The sequence below is a fragment of the Osmerus eperlanus genome, chromosome 19 (genome assembly GCF_963692335.1).
Source record: "Osmerus eperlanus chromosome 19, fOsmEpe2.1, whole genome shotgun sequence".
In the NCBI taxonomy this organism is placed as follows: Eukaryota; Metazoa; Chordata; class Actinopteri; order Osmeriformes; family Osmeridae; genus Osmerus; species Osmerus eperlanus.
The window spans coordinates 9,629,157-9,655,317 of record NC_085036.1 but is presented as its reverse complement, the minus strand read 5'-3'; the positions used below and the strand labels follow the sequence as shown (position 1 = coordinate 9,655,317).

General features: G+C 46.1%; 6 protein-coding genes and 1 long non-coding RNA gene across 11 annotated transcripts; 5 read left to right on the top strand and 2 right to left on the bottom strand.

The window, feature by feature from the left end:
• Positions 1-29: 29 nt before the first annotated feature.
• Positions 30-4,029, top strand: itpkca (inositol-trisphosphate 3-kinase Ca). Its single transcript, XM_062484961.1, has 7 exons — positions 30-825; positions 1,562-1,661; positions 1,820-2,033; positions 2,127-2,331; positions 2,640-2,741; positions 2,851-2,922; positions 3,018-4,029. Exons 1-7 carry the CDS (start codon positions 361-363, stop codon positions 3,222-3,224), a joined length of 1,365 nt encoding a protein of 454 aa, XP_062340945.1. The 5' UTR covers positions 30-360; the 3' UTR covers positions 3,225-4,029.
• Positions 4,030-4,289: 260 nt separating this feature from the next.
• Positions 4,290-9,677, bottom strand: LOC134040043 (WD repeat-containing protein 87-like). The gene is made up of 7 exons (XM_062486268.1): positions 9,576-9,677; positions 8,929-9,138; positions 6,782-8,801; positions 5,717-6,605; positions 5,480-5,622; positions 5,298-5,354; positions 4,290-5,173 (listed from the first exon to the last, which is right to left on the bottom strand). The coding sequence occupies exons 1-7, from the start codon at positions 9,675-9,677 to the stop codon at positions 4,290-4,292; spliced, it is 4,305 nt and encodes a 1,434-aa protein (XP_062342252.1).
• Positions 9,678-9,685: 8 nt separating this feature from the next.
• Positions 9,686-14,071, top strand: LOC134039596 (signal-induced proliferation-associated 1-like protein 3). Of its 2 annotated transcripts, none has more exons than XM_062485559.1 (8): positions 9,686-9,807; positions 10,852-11,220; positions 11,773-12,084; positions 12,347-12,518; positions 12,653-12,869; positions 13,088-13,202; positions 13,287-13,365; positions 13,474-14,071. In XM_062485559.1, exons 2-8 carry the CDS (start codon positions 10,868-10,870, stop codon positions 13,636-13,638), a joined length of 1,413 nt encoding a protein of 470 aa, XP_062341543.1. In that variant the 5' UTR covers positions 9,686-9,807; positions 10,852-10,867; the 3' UTR covers positions 13,639-14,071. The 2 variants fall into 2 exon arrangements, with proteins under 2 accessions (XP_062341543.1, XP_062341542.1); XM_062485558.1 differs by having other exon boundaries at positions 9,689-9,807; positions 10,820-11,220.
• Positions 14,072-14,159: 88 nt separating this feature from the next.
• LOC134039595 (uncharacterized) lies at positions 14,160-19,391 on the bottom strand. Of its 4 annotated transcripts, none has more exons than XM_062485554.1 (12): positions 19,291-19,391; positions 17,838-17,916; positions 17,610-17,712; positions 17,340-17,448; positions 17,130-17,261; positions 16,746-16,997; positions 16,535-16,646; positions 16,225-16,457; positions 15,901-15,983; positions 15,525-15,772; positions 15,346-15,435; positions 14,160-15,121 (listed from the first exon to the last, which is right to left on the bottom strand). In XM_062485554.1, exons 2-12 carry the CDS (start codon positions 17,879-17,881, stop codon positions 14,971-14,973), a joined length of 1,557 nt encoding a protein of 518 aa, XP_062341538.1. In that variant the 5' UTR covers positions 17,882-17,916; positions 19,291-19,391; the 3' UTR covers positions 14,160-14,970. The 4 variants fall into 4 exon arrangements, with proteins under 4 accessions (XP_062341538.1, XP_062341537.1, XP_062341541.1 ...); XM_062485553.1 differs by lacking the exon at positions 19,291-19,391 and adding an exon at positions 18,343-18,441; XM_062485557.1 differs by lacking the exon at positions 19,291-19,391 and adding an exon at positions 18,343-18,441 and having other exon boundaries at positions 15,525-15,721.
• qpctlb (glutaminyl-peptide cyclotransferase-like b) lies at positions 18,871-22,512 on the top strand. Its single transcript, XM_062485560.1, has 8 exons — positions 18,871-19,035; positions 19,217-19,496; positions 19,596-19,742; positions 19,917-20,219; positions 20,639-20,800; positions 20,887-20,986; positions 21,171-21,287; positions 21,565-22,512. Exons 2-8 carry the CDS (start codon positions 19,263-19,265, stop codon positions 21,708-21,710), a joined length of 1,209 nt encoding a protein of 402 aa, XP_062341544.1. The 5' UTR covers positions 18,871-19,035; positions 19,217-19,262; the 3' UTR covers positions 21,711-22,512.
• A 128-nt stretch (positions 22,513-22,640) lies between these two features.
• On the top strand, positions 22,641-23,683 carry sdhaf1 (succinate dehydrogenase complex assembly factor 1). The gene is made up of 2 exons (XM_062485561.1): positions 22,641-22,816; positions 23,125-23,683. The coding sequence occupies exon 2, from the start codon at positions 23,249-23,251 to the stop codon at positions 23,492-23,494; it is 246 nt and encodes an 81-aa protein (XP_062341545.1). The 5' UTR covers positions 22,641-22,816; positions 23,125-23,248; the 3' UTR covers positions 23,495-23,683.
• Positions 23,684-23,850: 167 nt separating this feature from the next.
• LOC134039435 (uncharacterized) lies at positions 23,851-25,301 on the top strand. Its single transcript, XR_009932776.1, has 3 exons — positions 23,851-24,077; positions 24,338-24,469; positions 24,621-25,301. It is a non-coding gene; the product is annotated as an uncharacterized LOC134039435 (long non-coding RNA).
• The last annotated feature ends 860 nt before the right edge of the window (positions 25,302-26,161 follow it).

Below are 26,161 nucleotides of genomic sequence, written 5' to 3'. Positions count from 1 at the left end.
GTGAAAGAAAATGTGTACAGGCCGCCGCATCACACACACAGCTCCGTCAACGCAGCTCCGGGGTTTTTTGGGGTTGGACTAGCTAGCTTCTTGTCATAAATGACATCATTTTGATGTAGACTCGCATTTCGAGAAATATAATTGGCTGAGTGAAGTATATGGATGGTTACTCAGGAAATCTGTTCCTGATTATTCGAACGGCCCAGGGGTTTGGTGGAAGGGGCAGGAGTTGCTGAGATCAGCCAGGTTATTGTTTTCTTTCAGGCTTGCTAGTAAAGTGGTAACGCGCCGTACCAGTGGATTTTTGGAACAAGCTAAATTGCATCAGTGGCATTTAACAACGGGACTTTCTAGTGACACATGAGAATGACCAAAACGCCAGTAGCGACAGCTTCGAGGAGCATGGGAGAGAATGAAGTCAGTTGCTCCGGTGCATTTGCGGATCCGGCAGTTTGGTCGACAGAGGAAAAACCAGACTCAAACAACTATAATGGGGCTATCATCTGTGTTTGCGAAAACGCACGTGAACATGTTCCACAGTTAGTTGTCACTCGTGAGTTGAGCCCGTGCCGTATTGAACTGAAGGCCATGAGAGTTGGCGGACTCTCCGTTGGCTCCCATCCCGAGGAAGAATCGGTGTGCTCGGACAGTGGGTTCGGGGGCTCGCCTGCCTCGTCACTACTCAGGAAACTGTCGAACGCTTCCTCATCTATACTGTCGCCCACCTCGTCTTTCGAGGATTACGAGGAGGATGGTGCAAGCAGTAACTATGAAAATCACATTCACGTGACAAATGTATCTGCTTGTGTAGATGAACCCCATCGGGTGAGTTCATTATGTGGGAGAATGTTGGGCTACAGGGCCCATACCATATGACCTGATCCTGTTAGAGACGAAAGCAATGGTGAAATCGTGTCCAAACCCGTCTAGACCAGTGTATAGTGTCATCCTGAAATGCTGATGCACAGATGGACATGTGACACAAATATCCATCATTCATGCCAAAGGTCCCAAGGTCTGTCAGATCTTAGTTAAGAAATATCAATTGTGTATCACATCCTATTTAACTGGAATATATATGTTATATTTGTACTGGGAGTGGATCTCATAACTGCCCACTGCATGACTTTGAGGTTTGGTGGGTGTTGTCCAAGCTTTTCACAACCACTTTTGTGCAAAACAAGCCCAGCCTGTAAATGTTTGATGAATATGAGCAGCTGTTGCACAAGACTAGAGCCCGACCTCTCCCCGACATGTCTCTGCTCGATCTGCTAGTCTATAGCCGTCTCCATGGAGACGCTCACTTACAGGTCGCAAGTTGTGTGACGAAGTCTGAAGTCTGAGATTCTGTCTATTGGTTATGTCCCAGGAGAGCAGCCAAGGAACATGACCTGTGTGTGAGAGCGAGAGAGAGAGAGAGAGAGAGAGAGAGAGAGAGAGAGAGAGAGAGAGAGAGAGAGAGAGAGAGAGAGAGAGAGGGTATGTTATTCATGTATGTTAAGAATGGGGCTCTGTGGTGTAATGTTCGGCACCTTTGCTCTCTCTCTCTTTCTTCACGCAGAACACCACATGGAAGAAACCCAAAACCACAGGGAACCTGCATGCCCTCTCAGTGCAGCACAAGAAACCACAACAATGGGTACAAGTGGTTGGACATGCAGGTGGGTGGTTTTACTCTGCTCGACGTCATGGCTTCCCTCAAACAGCAGGTGTCGTGCCGCGAATGTCATGTGTGGTCTCATAAAGGACGGACACGCGCTCGGCAAATGTGTTCAACGCATATGAACATCCCTTTTTCAATGCATGTCCTGTGTCGCAGGAAGCTTCCATGCAGGGGACTGTGGCATGCTGCTGAAGCGCTTCTGTGAGGGGGAGCAGCGCTGCCTGCAGCGGCTGATGGAGGACGCCCTGAGGCCCTTCGTACCAGCCTACCATGGGGTGGTGCAGCGGGCCGAGCAGGACTACAACATGATGGACGACCTGCTGACGCATTTCAACTCGCCCTCCATCATGGACTGCAAGATGGGCAGCCGGTGAGTGAGCGAGCGTGGGCGTGACGGAGGAGGCCCGCACGCGTCAGCGTCGACGTGTGTGTGTGTGTGTGTGTAAAGTGTGTGATCTCCCAGGACGTACCTGGAGGAGGAGCTTCTGAAGGCGCGGGAGCGCCCGCAGCCCCGTAAGGACATGTTTGAGAAGATGGTGGCCGTGGATCCAGAGGCCCCCACGGCCCAGGAGCGAGCCCAGCAGGCCGTGCTGAAGACCAGGTACATGCAGTGGCGGGAGACCCTGAGTTCCACAACTACCCTGGGCTTCCGCATCGAAGGGGTCAAGGTATGAACTACGACATGCACTCTTGCATGCAAAATGAATACACACACAAACAGTGATAAGAGATGTACTCTGGTGTATCCTTCAATCCACTCTAATTCTTTGGCTAAAGTACTATGAGAGGAGCCAAAGTGGATGAAATTGGAACCAAAATCGAATTGAGAAAGTGATTTCAAGTCAACTTTGAAGTACTTTGTCGTCTTCTAAAATAAAGAGCGAAATTAAATGAGTAAAGTGCTGCAGTGTTGTGGACCTAAGACAAAGGCAGCCACAGTATAATTGACCATAAACCATTTCACATCCGTTTGAAGAAAACCGAGGGGGTGTGCAACACAAACTTCAAAAGGACCAAGAGCAGGGAGCAGGTGATGGAAGCGTTGAAGGACTTCGTAGATTGTAATATCCAAATCGTGGTGAGTGATTTCTGTCAATTTGTGTTCTCCATCAAATGCTCATCCTTTCTATCAAGTCTCCCTTTTCTCACAAAAATACTTGTAATTCCTTCCTCCTGTCTGCTGTCAGAGGGGTTATCTGAAACGGCTGAAGGAACTTTGTATGGTTTTGGAGACCTCGGACTTCTTCAGAACCTATGAAGTAAGATGTTTGTGTAGAAGAGTCTTTTACGAATGATGCTGCTTTAAAAATGTACTGTACCGTAGCTTTAGGCACTAACACTAGTGTGTCTCCAGGTTGTGGGCAGCTCCCTGCTGTTTGTGCATGATGGTACGGGGAAGGTGGGGGTCTGGATGATTGATTTTGGAAAGACTGTTCCACTGCCAACTCCTCTGACCCTGGACCACCGCACCCCCTGGGTGGAGGGGAACCGTGAGGACGGCTACCTGTGGGGGCTGGACAACCTCATCGAGATCCTGTCCAGCTTGCTCCCTGTCACCTGAATCCCAGTCTTATTACAGAAGGACCCTTCTGTGCCAACCACGCCTCCCCACCAGCACCGTGTCTGAAACGCTCTGGCCCTGTTCCACTGGGTGCATGTTTAATGTGCAGACCATGGGACTTCACTTCTGTGGCGACCTTTGGGAATACTCGGACCGCTGTAAATAACTGTTAGGTGTAAGGAAAAGGCAGACAGCCCTACAGTACAGTATGTGACGGTCAAAGTCGACTATGAGCACAGCTAGCTGGGAGATTAACCAAGATGAAGACAAATGAAACACTGCCTTTTTTTTTTTTTTTTTGCAGAAAGAAACATAGCTGACATGTTTTGATAATGAACGCTGTGTCTGTGCTCCCCTACGTAAGCGAGACGGGAGTTTGTGTAGCTGTAGAGACAAATTTTCATGGTTCCCTGAGTCATCTCGCAAGTTTTACTCATCATGTATCATCTGACTAGAGATATGACGCAGTGCTTTAACCCATGTCATTTTTCGTACAGAAATCGAATGGCTTTAAATGTAAATACATTTTTATTTGAGAATGAGCTCTTTTTTTCTTTTCTTCCAGTAAGAGTATTTTTTTCCCTTCCATTTTATCATACAACAAAGATGTGGCAATGTGATGACACCCATGTACAACCATACTTGTGTTAATACTCATAGCATTGAGAGTGAAAGCTGATCAGTTTTGAAGAGCCTGGATCAAAGGACTTTTCTGGATTCAAATTGTACTGTTGAGAGTAGTTAATTTATTCATTTCTTAGATCAGACTGTTAAAGTGGATGCCATTAAAATGTGGACCAACTCATTTCTTTCTCCAGACAGTTGTTCTTGTGCCATGTTTCACACCAGAATGAACCACATACAGGGACATAGGCGGAATAATTAGAAAACCAGGGTTTATTAATTGGAAACTGGTACTACAGCAAGGACTGTAGTGGTAACAAAAGTAATCTTTCTGTAAAAATGCATATATATATATATTTTCTTTCTGTAGTGTAAAAAAACGTTATATATTCCAAGTAATTATATTCTCTTCACTTCAATTGGTGTTTACGACTGTGGTCCTCAAAGTGCTTGGCAGGCAGGCGTCAGACAAGGGAAGGCTGGTATGTGTCGTGCTGGGACGTCTCCCTCCGGGCTCCGCACCCAGTCCAGCTCCAGCCTCCCGTACCTGCTCTTCCCCCGCGCGCACAGGGTGTAGCTGCTCAGCTGCCAGGGGAGAGGGACCTCGTGCTGGAACTGAGTTGGTGTCTTCTCCCACATCTCCCTCAGCTGGGTCCTGTGCAGTACCCTCTGACCCAGCGCACCTTGTCCTGCCGGCCTGGAGGGGGCCTCGGGCGCTGTGGGGACTGGGGACGTGGCCTCCGAGGGAACGAGAGAGACGGGGGGCACTTGATACCCTGCGGAAGAAGGCGGGGCACCCTTGGAGCGGAAGCCGTAGAGTGAGACTAACTTGCGGAGGCTCTCCCTCCAGTTGGCGTCCCCCTCGCCACAGCGAGGCTGAATGCGGCAGTATTCAGGGTGACGTGAGGGAGCGAGCGGGGTCAGGAGGGAGGAGGACGCCTGCTGGCTCACGGGGGAACCCAGATCCATGTCACTTGGCAGCAACGGACTCTTAGACCGAGGGACGGCAGTAGAGCAAGCAGGGGCTTCGGAGAGCCTTCGGGACTTACTGTAAAGGTACATTAGAGGATCATCACGTACCAGCGCTCCCTGTTTCTTAACCTCAACGACGCTCCTCTGTGTCGCCTGCAGATTAAAGGACTTCAAGTGGACGTGTTGTCTGGCTTCACTGGAAGGAGACACAGGTGGAAGGAAAGAGCGTTTCTTCTTCACTTGTACTTCTGGTTTAGAGACCATAACTTTGCTCCTCTTCATCTCCACATGAGGTAATTCCTTGACAGATGGCTGTCTGACAATGGGCAGGTCTGCCTTCCGCTGTGGTTTTTCTGGAGGGAATGAAATTGACAGAACTAAATAAACGGTCATGAGCAAAGACTATGTACTGCTTTGCACTGCAGTTTTCACTGCTAAAATTGTTCATACCTTGGTTTAATATAATGGATATGGTACCTTGATCTTGAACCGGCATGCTGATAACTGATAACTCTTGAGTAATGGGTGTCATGCCTGCAAAATATTTAGGTTTTGAGAGGCACGTTGAGGAATAGAATCCAGGATTGTAGATGTGGGACGTCCATTTGTCAGATTTTTTTTAATTTATCTTAAATATATATATTTTTTATTATACTTACATGTGATCGGAGTGGCAGGGGACAGGGGGAGGGGCAGGGGCAGGTTTTCTTTAGTTTTTTTGGGCTCTGACTTCCTGTCCACATCCACTATAACCTCCAAGTCCTCATTCAGCTGGTCCAGCAGTTCCTTTATCTGTTTCTGACTGAAAAGAAACAAATGAATGATTTTCAGAGAATATCAAGAGCTCGATGGAACAGGATTCAGAACGGTGACCTATGCACAGGAAGGACTCTCACGTCATGTGCTTTTGAAGCTCTGTTTGGAGTGTCGTCTTGTCTGTGATGTTGAAGACCGTTTTAAGGATGTCTTGGGCCAGGTCACGCATCTCAGGATCTGGGTTGAGCAGTGGGAACGCCAGCAAGCTCTGGTCCCCTTCACAGATGAGATTCAGGGTGACCAGGTTCTTCCAGTTCTGCAGCTGCTTCCACTGGGGCACCTCACTGTGAGCTTGGTCCAGTAACAACTTCTTGACAAGCTGCTTCAGTCCTGGGTTCACACTGGTAGACTGGAACAACTCCTGCAGGGCCTGGCTGTGCTTATCAAAGGTGTCAATGTCTGCCTGCAGCAGGTTGTCTGTAAGGGTCTGGAGTGTTGTCTTTAGATTCTCATGCATGTCCATCACATCCGCCTCAGCCTTAGCCTCAACCTCAGGCTTAGGCTCAGGCTCAGCCTTAGGCTCAGGCTCAGCCTTAGGCTCAGCCTTAGGCTCAGCCTTAGGCTCAGCCTCAGGCTCCGACTCCTCCGTAACTGGGTCATTCCAAATAATTTTTGGCAACGGGAAATGAAGATACTGGATGCTTTTTGCAGCTTGGGGCAAATATAGAATGTCTGATGTCTGAGATGACGTTTCGACATCCTTTTCCTCCCTGAGCTTCAACTGAAAAGCTTGAACATTAGGTTCTACCAGAGCAGACTCCTCCTGCTTCTGACCTTGACCCCGAAGAACTGAGTTAGGAAGATATCCATCTGGGGCAACAGGCCACACCAAGACATTGTGTTCTGTTTCTGTAGCCTGAGCCATGGATGGAGTATCATCCCAGACATCAGCCTGTTGTATGGGATAACATTCAGCTACATCCTCCACCACCACCTCTTTTCCTCTGGCAGGGGCAGTCCACTTCACCACTATCAGCCAAAATAAACACGTTAAATGATCAACTTAACTTAACCTTGTTTTGTATTTAACGTAGAACATCACATATATAAAAAAACACATTTAACCTACATATACTTTACTGTATGTTCTTGTTCTGAACCTTAAGTGTTAGTCTTTGTGGCTGTGAGGTTACAGTAACACTTACCTCTGAGTGTTGCACTTTTGGGTGTGAGGTTTAAGTTTGTGACCAGAGACAGTTTCCTCTTCAATGTTAGGGGAGGCTGAGCCGCCTCCCCTAACATTGAAGATGTTGGGATGGCGATGGACATGTTCCCCTCAGACCCAGGGTGGATCCTGGGCACCCTGGAGACATCGTAGCTCTCTGGAGCTTTGGGGAGGAAGGGTATGGGGTACTCTGGGATCTCATCATCTGAGCCCTGCTCCAGCAAAGCCTTCAGTAGCCTGACGGGCAGGAAGTGGAGGCTGGAGATGAGGTAGATGCTGCCTCTGAAACAGACCAGGATGTCCCCCCTTGTGTTGGCAAAGCACACCTGGCTCACAGCCAAGCCCAGCCTCATCTCACTCAGCATGTTGCCTGTACAGTCCCATATCTCCACATTCCCACCGGGACCACACAAGGCCAGGAGACCCAGGAGGGGACAGTAGTCGAGGCAGCAGACTGGCTCCGCAGGGTTCCTCTCCCTCTCAACGTCCACCCCTCCAGACAGGGAGAGCAGCAGCAGGTTATGGTGGGGAGAGATGGCGCACACGCAGCCAGGGAGCAGGCGGGAGAGCAGTGGGGTGAAACAACAGCTCACTCTGCTGTTTAGGATCAGCCTCACCCCTTCTGTCTCCAGCCTGACCGACCACACGCTAAACTGTTTGTCGGTGCCATAGCAGCACAGGACGGGGACGAGCCCTGGGAGGCTGCTGCTCTGGGTTATGGCTCCTGAGTGCGCTTGATCTACCTGGCAGTGCAGCTCAGCCGGGGACAGCAACTGCAGCTTCCCACTGCGGTGGCCGCTGAACACCAGGCAGCCGACCCCGGGCCACCCCGCCCCGTCCACCTGCACTCCCTCGACGCACATCACCCCGTCGTCGTAGTCCGTGGAGGTGCAGATGAGGTGCTTAGCTGAACAGGGACTCTGAGACGTGTCCAGCACGAGGACCTCCGGTGCTCCGTAGGCAACGAAGAGCTCCTCCCTGCCGGGGTTGTAAGCAAAGCCCAGGGCGTTTTCTAGGTGTGCGAGGGGCCAGGACAGCATCAGCAGCTGCCCGCTGACTGGGCACAGGAGTGTTGCCACTCCGTAATCAGTCACCGATAGCAACCGCGCCCTGTCACGTCCACACTCCACCCTCTGGATCGTCTGCAAGTCACAGCCCGTGTCGGCGTAGAGGCGGTACAGGCTGCGCAGCTGCCAGACAACCATGGACGAGGGAGACTGACACAGGAGGCAGTCCTTCCCCAGCAGTAGCAGGCTCCGAACCCCTCCAGGCTCATCCACGTACAGTTTAAACAGCAGGTCTCCCGCAGAGCTCCACTCCTTCACCCAGCCGCCCGTGCAGGCCGTCAGAAAGCTGCCCGTGTCCGAGCGCAGCAGCAGGGAGCTCACGGGGTGGGTGTGGGCCCGGAACTCATGCAGCATCCCGGCGATGTCCCTGCTCCATATCTGCACATAGCCGCAAGCGCCCCCCGTGTAGATGTACCTCTGCACCCCGTCGGTGGCGATGCACCGCAGCCGGCCTCGGCTGCAGCCCTTGAACTGCAGCAGCTCCCTCTGGCCCGTGTGCTCGAAGGCCTTGATGCGGTTGCTGCAGAGGGCGTAGACGGAGGAGGTCTGGGGCTCGGTCACCAGGGCCCCCACCAGGGTGTTCCTGCTCAGGGAGCAGCACTTCCAGTCCAGAACCCTCACCAGCCCCAGAGGAATGTCCGGGGAGATCCTGAAGCCCCAGAAGGCAATGAGGCCCATGCTGCCAGTCAGCAGCTGGTTGGTCTCTGGGCAGAAGTGCATGCAGATCACGATGGCAGGACAGGGCGCTTGGTAAAGCACCCTCATCTTCTGGGTGATGTCAGTGAAGACCCTCAGACGCATGTCATTGCAGGCCCCCACCAGTACACGCTGGGTTGGAACAAACACGAGGTGCTCGACTCTGTACGTCTTCTCCATGGGAACACTCAGATAGTGCCTCAACTGGCCCTTCCCATTGTCTGCCCACATGTCCATCTACAGACAGAAAGGGAGGTTCAGAGAAGGTTCCCCCCAGAGGGTAGCGAAATACAAGTCTTCAGTGTCACCACTCTGCATATGTGTCTGATTTCTGTGTTTCTATCAATCCCACAGGGCTACATACCTTGCTCCTAAGCAGGGCGTGTCCCCATTGGAAGCCAACCACAGTTGTGCCACTGCTGCCTGAGAAGACGGTCACACTCTGAAGGTAGTTGGGGGCGCAGGTGTAGTGGAACTGTGTGCTTGGAGAGGCATCCAAGTAGGTTGGAGCTTCTTGTTCCTCATCTACACAAGTCTCGATAGATTTGGTCTGGACCTCCTGATTCTCATTTTCCTGTAGAATAAAAGTATATAATTTCAACACACTCAAGCAGACTATAGTAACTATTAGTGAACAGATATTTTAACAATATACCTGTATTGTTTGTTTCAGCTGTGGTAAAAATGTTGTCCAGTCTGGTATAATTCGTCTTATGGGTCCCATGTTTACAGAAAATCAAACCCTTTTATACAGGAGCAACAAGACAGTTCATCTTCTCTGAAGTGTTCCTTTGAATTACACTTTTGTAAATGTAATAGAACAATCGAATATTAGTGACGAACAACGATGGAACGCTATTGTTGTTTATTGAACGACACCATTCTTTATATGAAAAAAGGCTGGGATAAAAACAAAAAACGTATTCATGCTTTTTATTTTCCACGATGGCCCGAGTGCAGAACAAATACAACAAATAATAGAAAGGAGACATTACCCTACTTTAAACATACTTGGTCTGGCGCTGCCAGGCTGAGTTTGAATATTTCGTTCTTTAGAATGAATACGGTCTTCTGCGAATATCCAGTTTTCGAGTCAGATGAGTTATTCACCATTCAGCGCGCACACAAACTCGAGCGCGCGCAGACACACAAGTCAGCTAATTGTAGAGGCACTAAGGCAGAACACTGTCTGATTCCTGAATTTATGTGTGTTTTTAAGGAGTGTTAATGTTGACTAGTGTTGGTAAGTAGTGGTGTGTATACATTTGCAGAATAGTATGCAGAGCATGTGCAGTAATATTTCAGAATATTGAGGTCTCTGTCTTTTTAGCAATAATTAATGCACTTTTGAGGATGTAAATGGAGACTCAATCATTTTTATCACCCCTCTATCCGAGTTATGATTTGTGCATGGAGTTTTTTTTTTATTAGATTTTGAATTTTGTAATAGCACTACTAAAGATTATTGTTATATTCTTTTTTCATTGTCATTTTAGTTGAGGTATTTTTGTGGGTGTTCACCCCTCGGCTGCAGTTGTGATTTGTGCTTAGAATTTGATGGAAATTTAGAATAAAAAATATATATATTATATTGGCAACCGTTAATTTGAAAAAATACTTTCACTCATGCTTGCTTTGTGGATGCATGCTTCCTCCTACCAGGTACCAAGGTGACATTTTACAAATTAATAGTTTTAGTCTGAGTTTTACAAATCGGATGTTAGTTCAGCACAATGCAGCTTGGTGTTGACAAGAAGAGCACTGACTGCACACAGGCGCTCAGAGTGAACAATCCCTCCTCTATTCTACATAGCGTATCTCTGTTCTAGACTAGTCAGGGACAGTTGGTCCTCTCACATGGAGCCATCAGAGTAGCTGAACCCTACTTTGTGACAAGATAACTAGACTGCACAAGGTTACAGCTGGATGTGCCTGGTTTTCCAACATACACAATTACTGTGTTAGACACACCCAACATTCTTGCCTTTTTTGTATGGACCGATGTTGACTATGGTTTAACACTCTCTCTGGCTGTGTCACATATTCACGATGCTCTGGGGAACATGCCAGTTATCTATTTTCCTCTCTCTCTCTCTCTCTCTCTCTCTCTCTCTCTCTCTCTCTCTCTCTCTCTCTCTCTCTCTCTCTCTCTCTCTCTCTCTCTCTCTCTCTCTCTCACTGTCTCTCTCTCACTGTCTCTCTCTCTCTCTCTCTCTCTCACTGTCTCTCTCTCTCTCATTGTCTCTCTCTCTCAGGTCAAGGTGTTGTTTTGTCTCCAGTCCCACAGGGAAACACTCCATATCATGGCCTCCTCTCGTCCCACCCAGGAGGGGTGGTTCCTTGAGAGGGGTGTTAACCATGGACTTGACTCAATCTTTTTCAGTAACCGGGCTTTTGTCAATCCTGCTGTCCATGTTCCCAGTGGAGCGCAACAAGAGGACACATCTCACTATGCCTGTCCCAGAACCCCCCCTAGATCCCTGCATAGCTGGGGCACGTACAGCCCCCCTCCTCAGAGACCCGGCCTAAACCCTAGAGACCCCAACCCTGGAGATGTGAGTCCAGCTGGAGCCGTCCCTGTCAAGCCTCCGAGGCAGGGTTACCATGCTCACACCCTGCCCTTGCCCCGAAGGGGGCTGGCTGTCTTTAGACCTTGGTGAGTGAGATCTGGAAGAGAGGGGGAGAGAGGGGGAGAGAGGGGGAGAGAGGGGGAGAGAGGGGGAGAGAGGGGGAGAGAGGGGGAGAGAGGGGGAGAGAGGGGGAGAGAGGGGGAGAGAGGGGGAGAGAATGAATGTGTGGATAACATGATGTGTTGTGTGTGAAGATTCCGGGTCAGCTGAGAGTCAGGGGCTCCCACGGGGGGAGGAGGGGGAGGGGTTTAGTGGGAATGTGGGGCACTCTCCTCTGGAACTCTAACTGTGTGACAAACACAAACACAATGGGTGGGGCATTGTGGAACCAGTTAGGACCATAGCTAATTGGGTTAATACTTGGGTAAGTCTCAATGGACATTACATGTCATAGAAGGTGGATCCTGACTGCATGCAATGCATGATTATATGTTCCTGCTCTGTGTGTGGATGTCTTTGGTGTTTGCCTGTCTGTGCCTTTATGTGTTTGCTTGTAGTGTGTGTTTGTTTGTGCTGAGTGTATTTGTGTTTGTGCCATACCTGTGGCTCTGCTATGTGTGTGTTTGTTTTGTCTGCAGGGTCCACAGTTTTCCTCAGGGATATAAGACCTCCACTGTGGACAAGCCGCGCATGCTCAGGGCCACCATCACTTCAAGCTCCTCTGCTTCAAGCCAGAGCAGTCAGAACCAGACTCTTCAGATCCCCAAAGACCAGGACCTGGACGAGGGCCAGCCTAGAGAAAACCACCAGGATCCGTCCTCCCAGAACCAGACCAGCCCACAGCCTGTCCACCCCAAGACGATTCCTGTGTTGCAATCCAGAGACAAGACCAGGAGAGACAGCAAAACCACAGAGACCGACAACAACTCTGTCAGCAACAGCATCAAAAGGTTCAGTGTCTCTATGAATTTCAGAATTTATTGTAAAAGTAAGAACAGTGTATTGTCTAGTTTGATTATTTGTTAATACCCATGTTTCTGCCACAGTATGGTGTGGTATTATGGTTAGAGAGAGTAACTTTGGAGTGTAAAGCTGAAGTTTATAAGGGAATTAATTCCATCATGAGAGATTGAGCTGACTCTACTGATTTGGATTAAGTTGAGCATTAGCAGGACCGATGCATCTAAGGGATTTTGTGGAATTTCTTGGCAGGCAGGTGGACATGACCTCCCAGAATGTATTTGGTCAGCCAAGGCTCCAAGCCTCTCTGCGAGAGCCCCTCTCTCCTCGGCAGAGCCACAAGAGCAACCTGGAGGAGGATCTGAGGAGACTCATCATTCTGGACACACCAGATAACTCAAGTGGAGACCCTGAAAGTAACACAGTGAGTTATGCTGCAAAGTTGATGAAAAGTAACATTTTTCAATTCAGCTGGAGTTTGCACAATCAAGGGCCTGTTTTTACTCACATTTAATTGGCTTTCGTTTCTGCCTCAACGTCTACTAATCGTACGGTCAGAGCCTTCGAAGCCCATCCATTGGAAACAGTCTAGGCAGTGGCACACTGGACTCCAGCCTGGCCTGCTCCCCTGTGTCTGACTGCCCAGAGCTGGACAACCTGTCTGCCTCTGACCTCTCCCTGATAGCGGACTGGGAACCTGAACTTCTGCCCCAGCCAGACCCAGCCTGGGGCCTGGAGTGGAGCAACCTGGTCAATGCTGCCAAAGCCTGTGATAGTAAGGAAGTGTTTTCTTGTGTGTGTGTGTGTGTGTGTGTGTGTGTGTGTGTGTGTGTGTGTGTGTGTGTGTGTGTGTGTGTGTGTGTGTGTGTGTGTGTGTGTGTGTGTGTGTGTGTGTGTGTGTGTGTGTGTGTGTGTGTGTCCATGTATTTTTGCTGAGACTGAATATCAACATGAACTTAGTTTTATGTTGTGTTTGCTTATTTATTGCTGAAGTGCGGAGGAACATAAACCAGCTGTCTCACAACAAGCCTCATACACATGGATCATTGGATAATACTGCCTCCTGCTTTTCCAATCACTGCCCTCCTCACCACAGAAACCTGGGAAGGTACTGTATCCATAGCCTCTCTCTTCCTCACACACGCACACATTTGAACTAATTGTATCTTAACACGTTCATCTTATCCTGTAGTGAGGTTTCAAGTGATCTCTCCAAACGACTCCACTACCTTGAAGCACTACTGAGACACTTGGAAAGCAACCTGGAAAAGGTGAGGAAAAAACCTGGATCAATACTCCATAACTACATTTACCTTACCTTCCTGTCTCCTATCCCCCTAATCTGTGGTTAACTGCCATCTTGCTCTCTGGTCTGTCAGGAGAGGCAGGACAAGATGGCCCTTCTGGAGGAGGTGACTGTTCTGCGGGATACCAACCAGCGTCTGTGGGAGGAGTCTCTCGCAGCCAATGAGCAGCTCCGGAACCTTACCCTGTTGTTCAATGTGGCACCGGGTACACTGACCCAAACAGACAGGAAGTCATGAAGAGACGGTTTCAAGCATGGACAAAGTGGACCAGGTCTGCTGGGGTTTGAAAGCTGAGGGAAAGCTACAGTTCAGGCTTCTGCTACTTCTCAATATCACATAGTTTGATCACAATGATTAACCTTTTTGTGGTTTTTATGGTTGTTTGTCATGTTTTCTATTTTAAATGTTGTATCTTAATTTGTGGTGTTGTATTGCATTTTGCTGTCTAGCACTTTGTGATTTTTATCTGAGAGAGGCGCTATACAAATACATTTTACTTACTTACTAACCTGCAAATGAGTCTGCTCTCTGAGCTGATGAATGGCTTCTATAAACCTTAAATATAAAACCACAGCGGAAACATTTAGTATTTCTTTTCTTTTCAGCTATTCTTTAAATGGTTATCTTATCTTTTTCTGATTTTATTAAATGTTAGGTATTACATAAATTACATATTTTCCTGTCTTTCTGTCACCGATATACAATTGAACCTAACCCTTTCGTACAAGTTGGAGATCTTTGCTTGATTCAATATGTGATGTATTTTTAAGACTTTGTGGCAACAAATGTAACTTTATTTTCAAAACAAACATGTCACATACAGTATAAGATAATAAAATGTTATAGTAACACAATATTATATATAATATAATAACACAATTAACACACATTTCACAATTGGTTGAACTTTAAAAACATGTTGCGCTCAGTTCCTGCCTAGAGGACAGCGAAGGTATTAATGTTAAATATAAATGTACTGTAAGAACATGTAAATAGATTAGACATTTTACTTTCAGTCAATGGTGTAAGTTGTTATGCTATAAACAGTGTACTTCCTTGGTGTTTTGCATTATAAAATACAGACATTAATTACAAACCCAGATAGCAAATAAAAAACTGGCTTGGCATTGTAACCAACAAAACCTACAGAAGAATACCATTTAATGATAACTTATCATTAAAGATATCTATCAAAGATTTGAACATTACAGGAACTATATTCAGAAAAACAACTGCAGCCTTTTAAAATGTGTTGTTAGTTTATGTGTGCTGAATCTTCTGCAGAGTAAGGTTGATTAATGTTTTCACAAAGAACTCATAATTAACTATGTGGCTCATGAATAAACCAGTGTCGTTGATTTGCCCATAATAAATATAAACTTCCAGCGCAGGATGCATATGGTCATAAACACATGGTCTGTTGGATACCACTGCAAAATGCACTCATGCCCAGCGACAAGTATGGTACTGAAGTGTCATCATCGCTGACATAAAGTCGCTTTAATATCAGTGAGTGTTTTGGTCCTTTATAACACGTGCTGTGGCCTGAGTGTGTGTGTGGAGAATGATCTAGATCCCTCCCCTGGTAGCAGCACACAGGTCTCTGTGAGCCAGCAGCATGTGGAGGGGGCTGGGCACGCAGTCCTCCTCCTCCTCCTCCTCCATACCCTCGATCCTCACGTTGCGGTTCTGCTGGCGGCTGAACGTGCGAGCTTTCAGACTGAAGGGAAGAGAGAGAGAACACAGATCAGAAACGCACTCCCACGTATTTTCATCCATCAGACACGTTCATCTACACCTCATACGAATGTGCGGTAAAGGCTGCAGGTAATCAAGGACTAGAAATTCAGTTCTAACCGCATTACAGTTGTTGATGGCAAGGAAACTCCTTCCTACAACTCATCCAGTAGCATGTGACTCCTGTTCACTTATGGTGATACTGACCAGTATACTCTCTTCTCCTGCTTGGGCATCATGTGCCACAAGCTGGCCAGCTCCTTGGTGACCACGGTGGAGGGGGTGCCAGGATGGGAGCTGTCACCAAACACAGCAGCCATGTTAGCGTACACACACAGAGGTGGGTTCCTCTCTGGCTGGTGTTCAGAGGGCACAAGGTCACTCACCGGAGGTAGGTCTTCCTGTTGACGCGACAGAACATGATGAAGCCATTGACGCATTTCTTCTTCAGATTGGGAGGGGCGCGCTGAGTCCCCCTGGTGGCTGCCTTGGCTCGGCGGCGGCGGCGGCGGCCTTTGCTTGTCTTCTTCGTAGGGCCTTGTAGCTTGGGGGTCCAGGTGGCGTCCCCCTCCTCCCCCTCGCTCTGGGATGACAACCACACCTCAGGGGGTACGACAGCTTCCTCCTCCTCTACCTAGGGGGCGGCAGCGACTGCATGACCATGCTGAGCAGACTCCTAATACACCGCGTACATGTGTAGTATGCAGTGCATGCAGTAACATACTGGTGGGTCGATCTTGATGTTGGGAGGATGGGCCTTACCGAGTCAATAGGGTCATGGCGTGGGCGGATGGATACTCGGGTGTGGCTGGTTTTGGGGGTGACCCAAACATCCTCAAACAGGGCTGCGAAAAGATTCAGCAGTTTGTTTTTTCGAGAGTTTGGCCCCCGTCCCAAAACACTGGCGTCGGTGTTGCTGATACAGCGTTAACCTATGTGGTCTAAAATGCACCATTCTGAGCTTCATGTTCTAAATTCACGTTAAACAGCCCCCTGTCAGATTATCTACTGTAACCCTGAACTTCAACGCCCCATCAGAGGGCCAGATGTTGGCTGTGAGAGAGCGTTGGTGTGTGTGTGTGTTACCCTGGAGTTCCTCTTGGCCCTCTGGCAGCAGGCAGTGGTTGAGGCCCCGGGCTGGGGAGGTGAGGAGGGAGGGGCTGAGGTTCAGACTGTCTCCCGCTCCTAAGAGAGGGAGCAGGGGGAACAGCGGTGGGGGCTGTCTGGACATGGCGGCAGGGCTGAGGAGGGGTAACCTTCGCACTCCCACAGGCAGAACTAATCCGAACATGCGGTCCTTCACAAGGAGCGATCCTGGCCTGGAAACGCACACACACACACTCATAAGGATGGACAACACCCACACACGTACAACTGTCGTGTGTATGAAACTCACCCTGTTGGGGGCGTGTCGAAGACCACGCTGCCTGGGCTGCTCTCACTGACAGTGAGATCCTGACACACTGAGCAGTGCCCTCCCAGAGGAGACCAGAGCACCCCACTGTTCCCTAAAAGAGAAAACGATCGATTTCGGAAAGAGATCGCCTACACAGAGGACACAGCTATAGCTAAACACCTAAACATAGGATCCCTTCTAGCCCACGCACCTTCCAGCGGCGTGGGCAAGGGAAGAGTCTCCCTGAGGCTGAAGGCTGAATCCATGGAGCTCGGAACAGAGTCGCTTTCACCCACAGACCACTGCTCATAGCTGCTGCTGGGCTGGAGGTCTGACCAATCAGAGAACATGCTCCACATGGGAGGAGACTGCCCATCCTCCTCAAAGGTGTAGGATCTACTTCCACTGGCACTCCTCTCTCTCTTCTGTCTTTTTCTCTCATCCTGAACCTCCAACTTTATTTCTGCAAGGGCAAAAATATAAGTGTTTATTGCGGGCAAAACTGGACCCGTGGTCACACTCGCAGATTTCTTTTGTTTTCAGATCATCTCACAACGGTCTAGGAAAGTTGGGGGGAGGGGATCCAGAGTCCTACCTGTGGACTTCTTGCGGGCACGGCTACACAGATATTTGCGTTTTGCCCTCAGAGTTTGTGGAGGGGTGCAGGGCTCTGAGGGGGTATTGTCTTCGCTTTCGGACCCTGAACCTAGATGGACACACATATGGACTAAACAACTATAAGCGTAAACATCTCAGAGTAAATCACCAGTCCAGTAAATGGGCGAGACATGATTGTTTGATGTACCTGTGTCTGGCTCCTGGAGGAGGCAGTGGGGAGGCAGACAACTCTGAAGGTTCTGGATCTTATCGTGAAGGAAGTCAAAGTAGAGTAGCATGTTGATCAGTGTCTCTTTCTAAAGAGGGAAAGGGAAGAGGTGATCAACTGGAAACACAGATTGCACGTTTAATGTTACTGTATCAATACTTACTAGTTACTAAGTATGTTAATACCAATTCAAATGTGTACCAAAATACATATATACAAATTCAAATACATCAAAACATGAAACTAGACCTTTGTAAGAGCTCTGCCACGTCTAGGTTCAGTCATAGGCAGCAGACCAGCCACCTCTTTCAGACTGTTGCTCCAGCATGTGCTCCAATCAAGTTTAGTCTTTCTGTGAGGCATAATCCAAATAAGGAACAGTATAAATCATAGTATTGTACAAATGCTGCTGCACATCTGTTTTTCTTTCATTAGTTTGACACACACGTTATGTCACATTCAATTTCTTCAGTTTACCTTCTCCTCTGAGTTGTCTCTCTGGCCTTGGGTCCAGGTGCCATTACTCAAATCTCCCGAAAGGAGGCGTCACAAATATCTGCAGGATGGACCAATATTTTTTTTTTTAAGTTGGGCCCTCTCGAGTCTAATCTAAAAGAGATCAAGCTAGCTAGCGCCCTTTAATTGAACGGGATGGCAAACGGATCCAGTAGTACAAACGTTCCTCCTCTTCACCTGATCCTACTCTATGTGCAAATATTTTGTTGGTTGAATAGTAATTTTTCAATTTAAAATAACATTGTAGCTATGCTGGCTTTATTCATACCACTGGCTATCTTGTATAAGCCTACAAAGAAAGTTGGAGGCGAGATTGACGAACATAGCTATCTAACTAGCTAGCGAGTAGCTATACCTACAGTGCAGTACAAATAGAGCAATAATAAAGGGCATTACAACAAAAGTAGCTAGAGATATTGTTAGGTAGGTGTATTATTAGTAAGATTATGCTCACGTAGTTTCTTACCTAAGGGGGAAATTAAAGCAGTTTAAATTAACTAGGTTAGCTCAATTCCTCTTGTATCTAGAACAATGACTTTAGACAACTGGCCGACCCCAAACAATATTTTTTATGGAAACCCCGACCAATCTCCTGTAAGCACGAGTTTTGAATGGATAAAATTGAGCGTTCTATTGAAAGATCATTGGACACCGACGTAACTACAGGGTTGCATGGCGGAAATGTTTTGAAATATATATTTACATATTCTAAAATATATAATCTGTAATTACATTGTGTATTTGAATGCGTATTGTTACAGTCTATAGCATGCACTACGTGTGTTGTTTATATTTACTGATATTTAACGTTGTGAGTTCCCTAATTACCACACCTCGGGTATATTCATTTAGTGTAATTATTTAGAATAATCTAACGAGAAAAAACAAAAACATTTAAATTAGGATATAGCTACAGCTGTCAGTCTCTTAACACGCAGCACGCCCATTTTCGCCAGTCATCAATGCAAGAGCAATGTGCTGTAGCCTACTGTAGCTCAGCTTCAGCTCTTATAGTCTCCGGCACATTTCAATAGGTTTACGTTGGAAAAGGTTATTCTAAGAAGAGACATCTGGGTGATTTAGGCAGACCGGGAGATCAACAGTTATAGGCTACGACACATTCCATATTTCAGCATGACGGTGCGCTTGCTCGATTCAGGTAAAGAAAGCAACTACTCAATACGATTATTGTGTTATTTTAATATGAAAAATGAATCGAATTGAATGTAGCCAATTGAATGAACTGTTCATATTGTATTTCTAGTTTCATACGCAGGCAAAGGGCGTCCAGTCGTTTTGTGACATTAATCCCCCACTCTGTGTGTTGCCCACACACACAGCATTTAGGGCATCGAGGTCTACGATGTATGAATTCGTTGCAAAAAGATGTTGAGTACCGTTCGAAGGAACAGACCGGCGGGAGGCTGTCAATGCAGCGTGGGACGCTGTAACGGGCTCAGGATGTCCCGTGTTCGACTGCTTCTCATCTGTTTATGCGGGATGCTGGCCATGGCTCTGGCCCTTGGGGTTTCCCTCTCATCGTTTGAACAGAACGACGATGATCTTATTCATGGTGACGACAGTATACATTTTCGTGAGCCAGACCTTTTAAGGGACAAGGTAAGTGGTTGATAAGATGTTTAAATATAGGCGAATTCAAAACTAGGCCGAATTATGATTAAAACCTACTTACATGCTGCTTCTTATCTTCCAACGCAGTTGAGTCATAAACCCAGTAGACCCACCATCGCCCAAGTCAAGCGGCTGGTGGCTCTAGTGAAAGGAGGTCGGCTGTGGTACTTTCATCTGAGACCCATGTTGGTTGAGAGATTGCCTGGCACCAAAGGCAGCCGTATGGTGCGAGAGGTAAAGAGGCCTTTATTTAAATATAGGCACCTTAGTTTCCCAAGTGTACTTCACAGATAAACACCACCTTAAGTGACATTTAACCTATGTCTATTTATTTCTGTGTTTCACAGAGTTGGTATTATTGGTATCGTTATTGCAGTGTTATTATGCTATTTTACTGTCTGCTTTCAGCACATCTATTCCCACCTGGAGTCACTCTCAGCCGGTTGGTCATTGGAGATTGACACTTTCAACTCCCCCACCCCGAAGGGACCAATCAACTTCTCCAACGTGCTGGCAGTTCTGGACCCCTCAGCCCCTCGCCGCCTGCTGCTGGCCTGCCACTACGACTCCAAAGACATCCCTGCCACCTCGAAAACCCCCGACGGTCCTCTCAGGAGATTTCTAGGGGCCAGTGACGCTGCTGTTCCGTGTGCTATGATACTGGAGATGGTCACCGCTCTGGATATACACCTCCGAGGGCTTAAACAACAGGTAAGATGTATTCTTGTCCGTTGGGATGTGAGCAAACTTTGAAGGCTGCGAAGAAAGTGATGACTGGCCAGATCCTCTGAAGTTCCTGTCTGCAGCAGGATATCGGATGTCAGTTTTGCAGAAAGCTGCGGGAAAACTGATGACTGGGTGAGCTTTCACAGTGTCCACTGCTGAAGTGTTTACCTGTCTTCAGGGTTGTCGGTCTATTCATAGAAAATCTGACCCAGGGTCACAAATTATTAATGTATTCTTATATAATAATGAACACCAAGGGATTAGTCACAAATAGAATGAATACTGACTCATATTCTGGCTGGATTACACCATATCATCACCAGCACTGGAATATTGTTGAGACAGACCGGTTTACAGACTCAAGAAACGTCCATTCTTCCATTTTGTGTTCCTGTTTGCTAAAGATGTCCCAGGTGACCTTGCAGTTGGTGTTCTTCGATGGCGAGGAGGCGTTTGGGGAGTGGACCCCGGCAGACTCTCTTTACGGCTCACGTTACCTCGCCGACCAAATGTCCCGCAATCCCCACCCATCTGGAGATAAAGACACCACCCTCCTTCAGGCCCTGGTAAGGCTAAGATGATCGAGAGGCTTGCATCTTTTGACCATTTCTGAGCCTCATGATGGGTGCTAAATTGTCATTCTAATTCTCAGGATCTATTTGTTCTGTTCAATCTCATTGGTGCCCCTGACCCAACATTCATCAGCCATTTCGACGACACAGTCCGCTGGTTTGATCGACTCATATTTATTGGTAGGAAGACCCTCCAGACCTTCTCGCTCTCCTAGCATTTGCGGTTAATAGGCAGAATGTCACTGAAACCGTAGACCATGGCTCATGTGGAAAATACTTTCCTCCCTTTGCTGTTCCTGTCTCTGGTGGTCCCCCTCCCTCGTGCCTGCTCTCTGACACGGTGGTGTGGTGTCACTACTGACAGAGAAGAAGCTCCACAAGCTGGGTCTGCTGGCCTCCCACCCCAGAGAGCAGAGCTACTTCAGGAAGGACATTCAGATGGGTCCCGTCGACGACGACCACCTGCCCTTTCTGAAAAAGGGTAAGGGAGCACACACAAACACTCGTGGTTCGACTGTTGGATATTATATTTACGTCTCGAATGTCTGAGTAGGAGTCTGTGTTTGCTGGTCGTGTATCTACATGTATACCAGTCCAGATAGCCAAGGATAGGTTAGGTTAGGGAAGCGGAGTTAGATTTATGAACTGTTCTTTCCCCTTGATTATCCTGAGTGCCCTCTGGCTTCCACTCTGTCTCATTAGTCTACTCCCCTTCCCTGTCTCGTTACCCTTCCCACGTCCACCTTCCATGGCTGCAGGTGTTCCCGTGCTGCATATGATCGCAACGCCCTTCCCTTCCTTTCTGCACACTCTGGAGGACACAACGCAGCACATCCATTCTGCGACTGTGGAGAACCTCATCAAGGTAGTGGTGGTGTTCCTGGCTGAATATCTGGGGCTCTGATCCATTAAGAATAATGTCCAAGGACTGTTTAGCACTGATGTTATATTCATTCCAACTGGTGTGGTATAGATCAGAAACATTTTCTCAAACAATAGCTACTGTAATGTTATTTATATGGTTAAACCCATACCAGTAAGTATGTGGTGGTAAAACGTGAACTGTAACATGATGTTGAAGACTTTGAAGATAATGATGTATGTAGTTGGTGAAAATACTTAAAATTATGTAATATCCCTTTTCCAACTACTCAGACTTTAAAGTAGAGAACACATTGAGTGTAACCAAATGTATTGATGTCAGTGCATTTATTATGCACATATAAAGTAAAGGTAATGCATTTTCTCTTAGTGCCAATCTCTTATGAAAGAGTCATAGAAACTCCAATCAACTTCAAACCTTAGCCCTTTACTTAGTAATTAGAGTGGATTACTGGCTAAACACAAGTTACTGCTAATTAAGATGCAATTTATATTCTACTGTACATCATAGCATCTATTGGTGATACATATGCTTTGAAATAATAAGGTCTGTAACACAGATAGCCTAAGGGTCAACACTTCATTCAGTTACTACAAATCTAATTCAACCCATTGACTGACTGCTTTGCTAATGAGTGAAATAACCATTTTACCATGTGAGTCGCACGTCCATATAAGGTATACTGTACTGTACCTTAAGCCTATTGAATTGCACTTACTAACCTGGTATCTACTGTAATGTTTATATTACTGTGCATTGGTATTATGCAAAGTTAACGGTGGCTGTGCAAAATATATTTTGTTAATAAAGATAAAGATGACCTGCCAACCGAATAGGTTTGATCTATTGTTTTTAGGTGCAGGGATTGGCACCGTTTCATATTCGTGTAAGTAAAACAGCCAAGTCACTAGAGGGCAGTGTAACCCCATTGTAACAGAATCGTCGTCTTTCGGTTTCGCAACAACAAACATGTTCACTGAGGTCGAGCAGCAGTGGTGCTAGAAGAGCACAAAATATATATTATTTAGAAGTCCCCTCCTAGAATTTATAAATGAAAGATCCTCTCCGTATATCAACCTTCCAGGATAACTGAACCATCTTTCTACGTTGACATTGAGTGGTACAGGGTAAGTTGCGAATGCTTATAGGTTAGCTAGCTAACTTAAACTTTCAAACACAGAGCTAGCAGATAGTGACACTACATTGAAAGCTGTTGCAATATGTACCAGTTACATTTTATTCATTTAGCAGACGATTTTCACCAATGTGAACTTACAAATAGGCCTAGGGCATTTAAGGTATTTGTATCATTTATATTGGTTGCTTTGGACAAACAGGCGATTTTCATTACATGATCATCTAATAACCTTAGTTATTCTGTTGATAAGCCTCCAATGTCATCTAACTTACGAATGTATTTTACCCATTTTCTTAGGTGGTACTTGCACTGATGCTTGACTTTTGACAGACGTCAGTAGATTCCTCCCCCAGTCCAGATCTCTGGTTGGTGCTTCTCTAACATCGGCAGCAGCCACTCTCAGAGCCCAGTGCCCCAAACTATGGTGCGTCACAGTAAACTGCAGAAGCAGGTGTTGTCTCTATATCGACAGTTCCTCCGAGCTGGCCAGGACAAGCCAGGCTTCTTACCCAGAATACGGGATGAATTTCGAGAAAACTCCCGCCTCAAAAAGACTGATGTCATGCACATAGAATACCTTTACAGGCGTGGGGAACGGCAGCTGGAACAACTGAAAGATGTGAATACAAAGCAGCTAGGAACTTTCTCTAAATCAAGAGAGACCTGACCAATATATTTATTTTACTGTATCATACCTCTATATTGTTTGTAAGCAATTGTCAGTGCTGTATAAAATAATGATGACTTGTGAAGAGTATTCAGCTTTGGGATAGAGCATATTGGATGCTCTTATCGTTCAGATACACTTTGTCAAACTTCAATTGCATTTATTTTCAGAATAAACATGATATATGATTACTGTGTTAATGAGTATTCTGTCATATAATTTAACGTATTCTAGAGGTCATCTTTTGGGAATACCCTTCTCCTGGCAATGTGTAAATTGCATCCTGTGACCGCATTAACCAGTAGGTGGCAGTAGAGAGTAAAATGATCTTATCGTAAATCAGAACACATAAAGAAGAAAATGTAAACAGGAAGTTGGTCTGCAAGGGGTGGTGCATTTTGGGCTGGCAAGATTATCGCGTTAACGTTGTTCTAATCTAGATTATTGTATTTAGCTACCTATATTTATAGTGTGCTACCAATTACAAAGTTAACAACTTTACCTAGTAAAACAGCAAATTACGAATATGTCAATGCCAACCAGCTCAGGGGGTGAAATGTCAAATTCGCAGTTAGTTCAACAGGTAAAACAATGGCGGTTTCTGTAGAGGTGGTTTTCCACCTCTAACGCTACAGAAATTAAATGTATTCATTTAGCAGACGCTTTTATCCAAATTACATTATAATAGTTCTATGATAACTGAACTGGTTAGTTGAATCTGTTAAAATACATCAGGGCTTTTAGTCTAGCTGGACTAAAATGGGCCTACTTATTTGTACATGTTAAATCGTACACCTCTTACGTTGGTCCTCATATCTGTCCTCGTTCTTTTTCATTTCTCAGTTGGCTTTTCTTGGTTGGCTCCGTTCTGACGATGAAAAGGATAAGGGGATATTGACAGCTGTCACAGGTATTCAGGTGGCACGAGAGCTCATGAACCGGATTACTGGACAAGGGAAAGTGGATGCCTATAAGGTTTGTGTATTTTAAAATGGACAAGATGGGATGAACGTGATCCTATGTTTACACATTGCCACACAGTGATTTGTTTGAATTGGATTATTTAATATACAGTATTATATTAGTTAATATACAGTCTAAACCCACTGTTTTTCCCTTCACACAGGGAGAATGTATCAAGAGCATTGTTGACTTTTTGCAGAAGAATCCAAATGCCTCACAGCAAGAAATAAACACAGAAGTTGAAAAGCATGTGCTGATATTTGCTGCTCGAGTACAAGCTTTTGAATCTTCCCCACTCCTCTGAGACTGTGTCTTTGCAGTCTGTCTCTTCCTGTCTGTGTTGAGTATATTTCTGGTTTTGTTGTCATTATATTTTTGTGTGTATATGTCTACAGTGCCTTCTGTAAATGTCAACACTGTCTCTTGGCCACGAAGAGACCAACTGGATTACATTATCCCATCACATTTCCACTGTATGTTTTCATTGAAAATAATCATGCTTTTAAATATATGTCCAGTTTATTCATCCTTATAATTCCATGCCACATAGGTTGGCAGTTGTATCATAATAACCATGTCACTGTGTGTTGACTCTTATTATTCTTTAATTATATGTCGAATAAAAAATGCTTAAATGAAAAGGTTTAAAATAAAAAATGCAGAATATAACAAAACTCTCTTCTTCATATTCATCATATATAGGTGATACTAAAATCAACAATGTTTTTTATCATTAAAATATAGCATGTCAGATACACTTAATGATAGGAAAAACATGAATCACGCAGATATCGTCCGAGGATATGTTCCAGGTGTTATTAAAGCAAGTGTCATCACGTTTACATATGTGGTCTCTTTCTTCTACACCTGGGCACTTACTCCTGCAGAAAACAGGATCCAAAAAGGAGGAGGCCCTGGCCTCTCTCCCTCGCCCTACATCCAAGATTAAAGGAAGGGACAGACACAGACAACAATCAGGGTGAACAAAGCAGATCCACCCACTCTGTCTACAGAGCAGATGACAAAACTTTCCAGTAGCAGTGTACAATGCTTACTACATTTGATTTAATCATGAACCGGCTTTCAGGTGCACATTAAAAATATGCTAATGGTCAATGAAAACATGGCAAAAACAACAACCTGTAGTTTGATTACAGCATAATATATTGAAAATGAGGAAAGTCAGAAGGAAACTAGAGTGAACATTGATTAGGCTGGAGGACCGCTCCTAAAATCAAGAGATGATTACACCAATCAAGGTGGCCAATGTGGCCTCCTTCCTCTCTCGCTCTCTCTTTCTCTCTCTCTCTCTCTCTCGCTCTCTCTCTCGCTCTCTCTCTCGCTCTCTCTCTCGCTCTCTCTCTATTCTCTATCGCTCCTCACGCACACACAAACACATACCGTCCGGAGTATTGTGTTTAATGAATATATGATGTCAACATTGAGTCATAGAGCCGTTCACTTTTCAACAAAAAAGATGAATCCCCAAGTCTTACTTGATCACTTTTGACCGTGCAAGCAGTCTACTCTCAAAAGACCGTGGAACTCGACGCACGGTGAGTTGTCTTACAAAATTGCGGATGCGGATTCTGATTCTTTTAAACGAAAAATATTTGGTGGTATCTAAAATCAAGTTTTCATTTGATTTATTTTAAATGTAATACAATAATTTCTTAATATTAGTCAATTTGAGTAATTAATTGC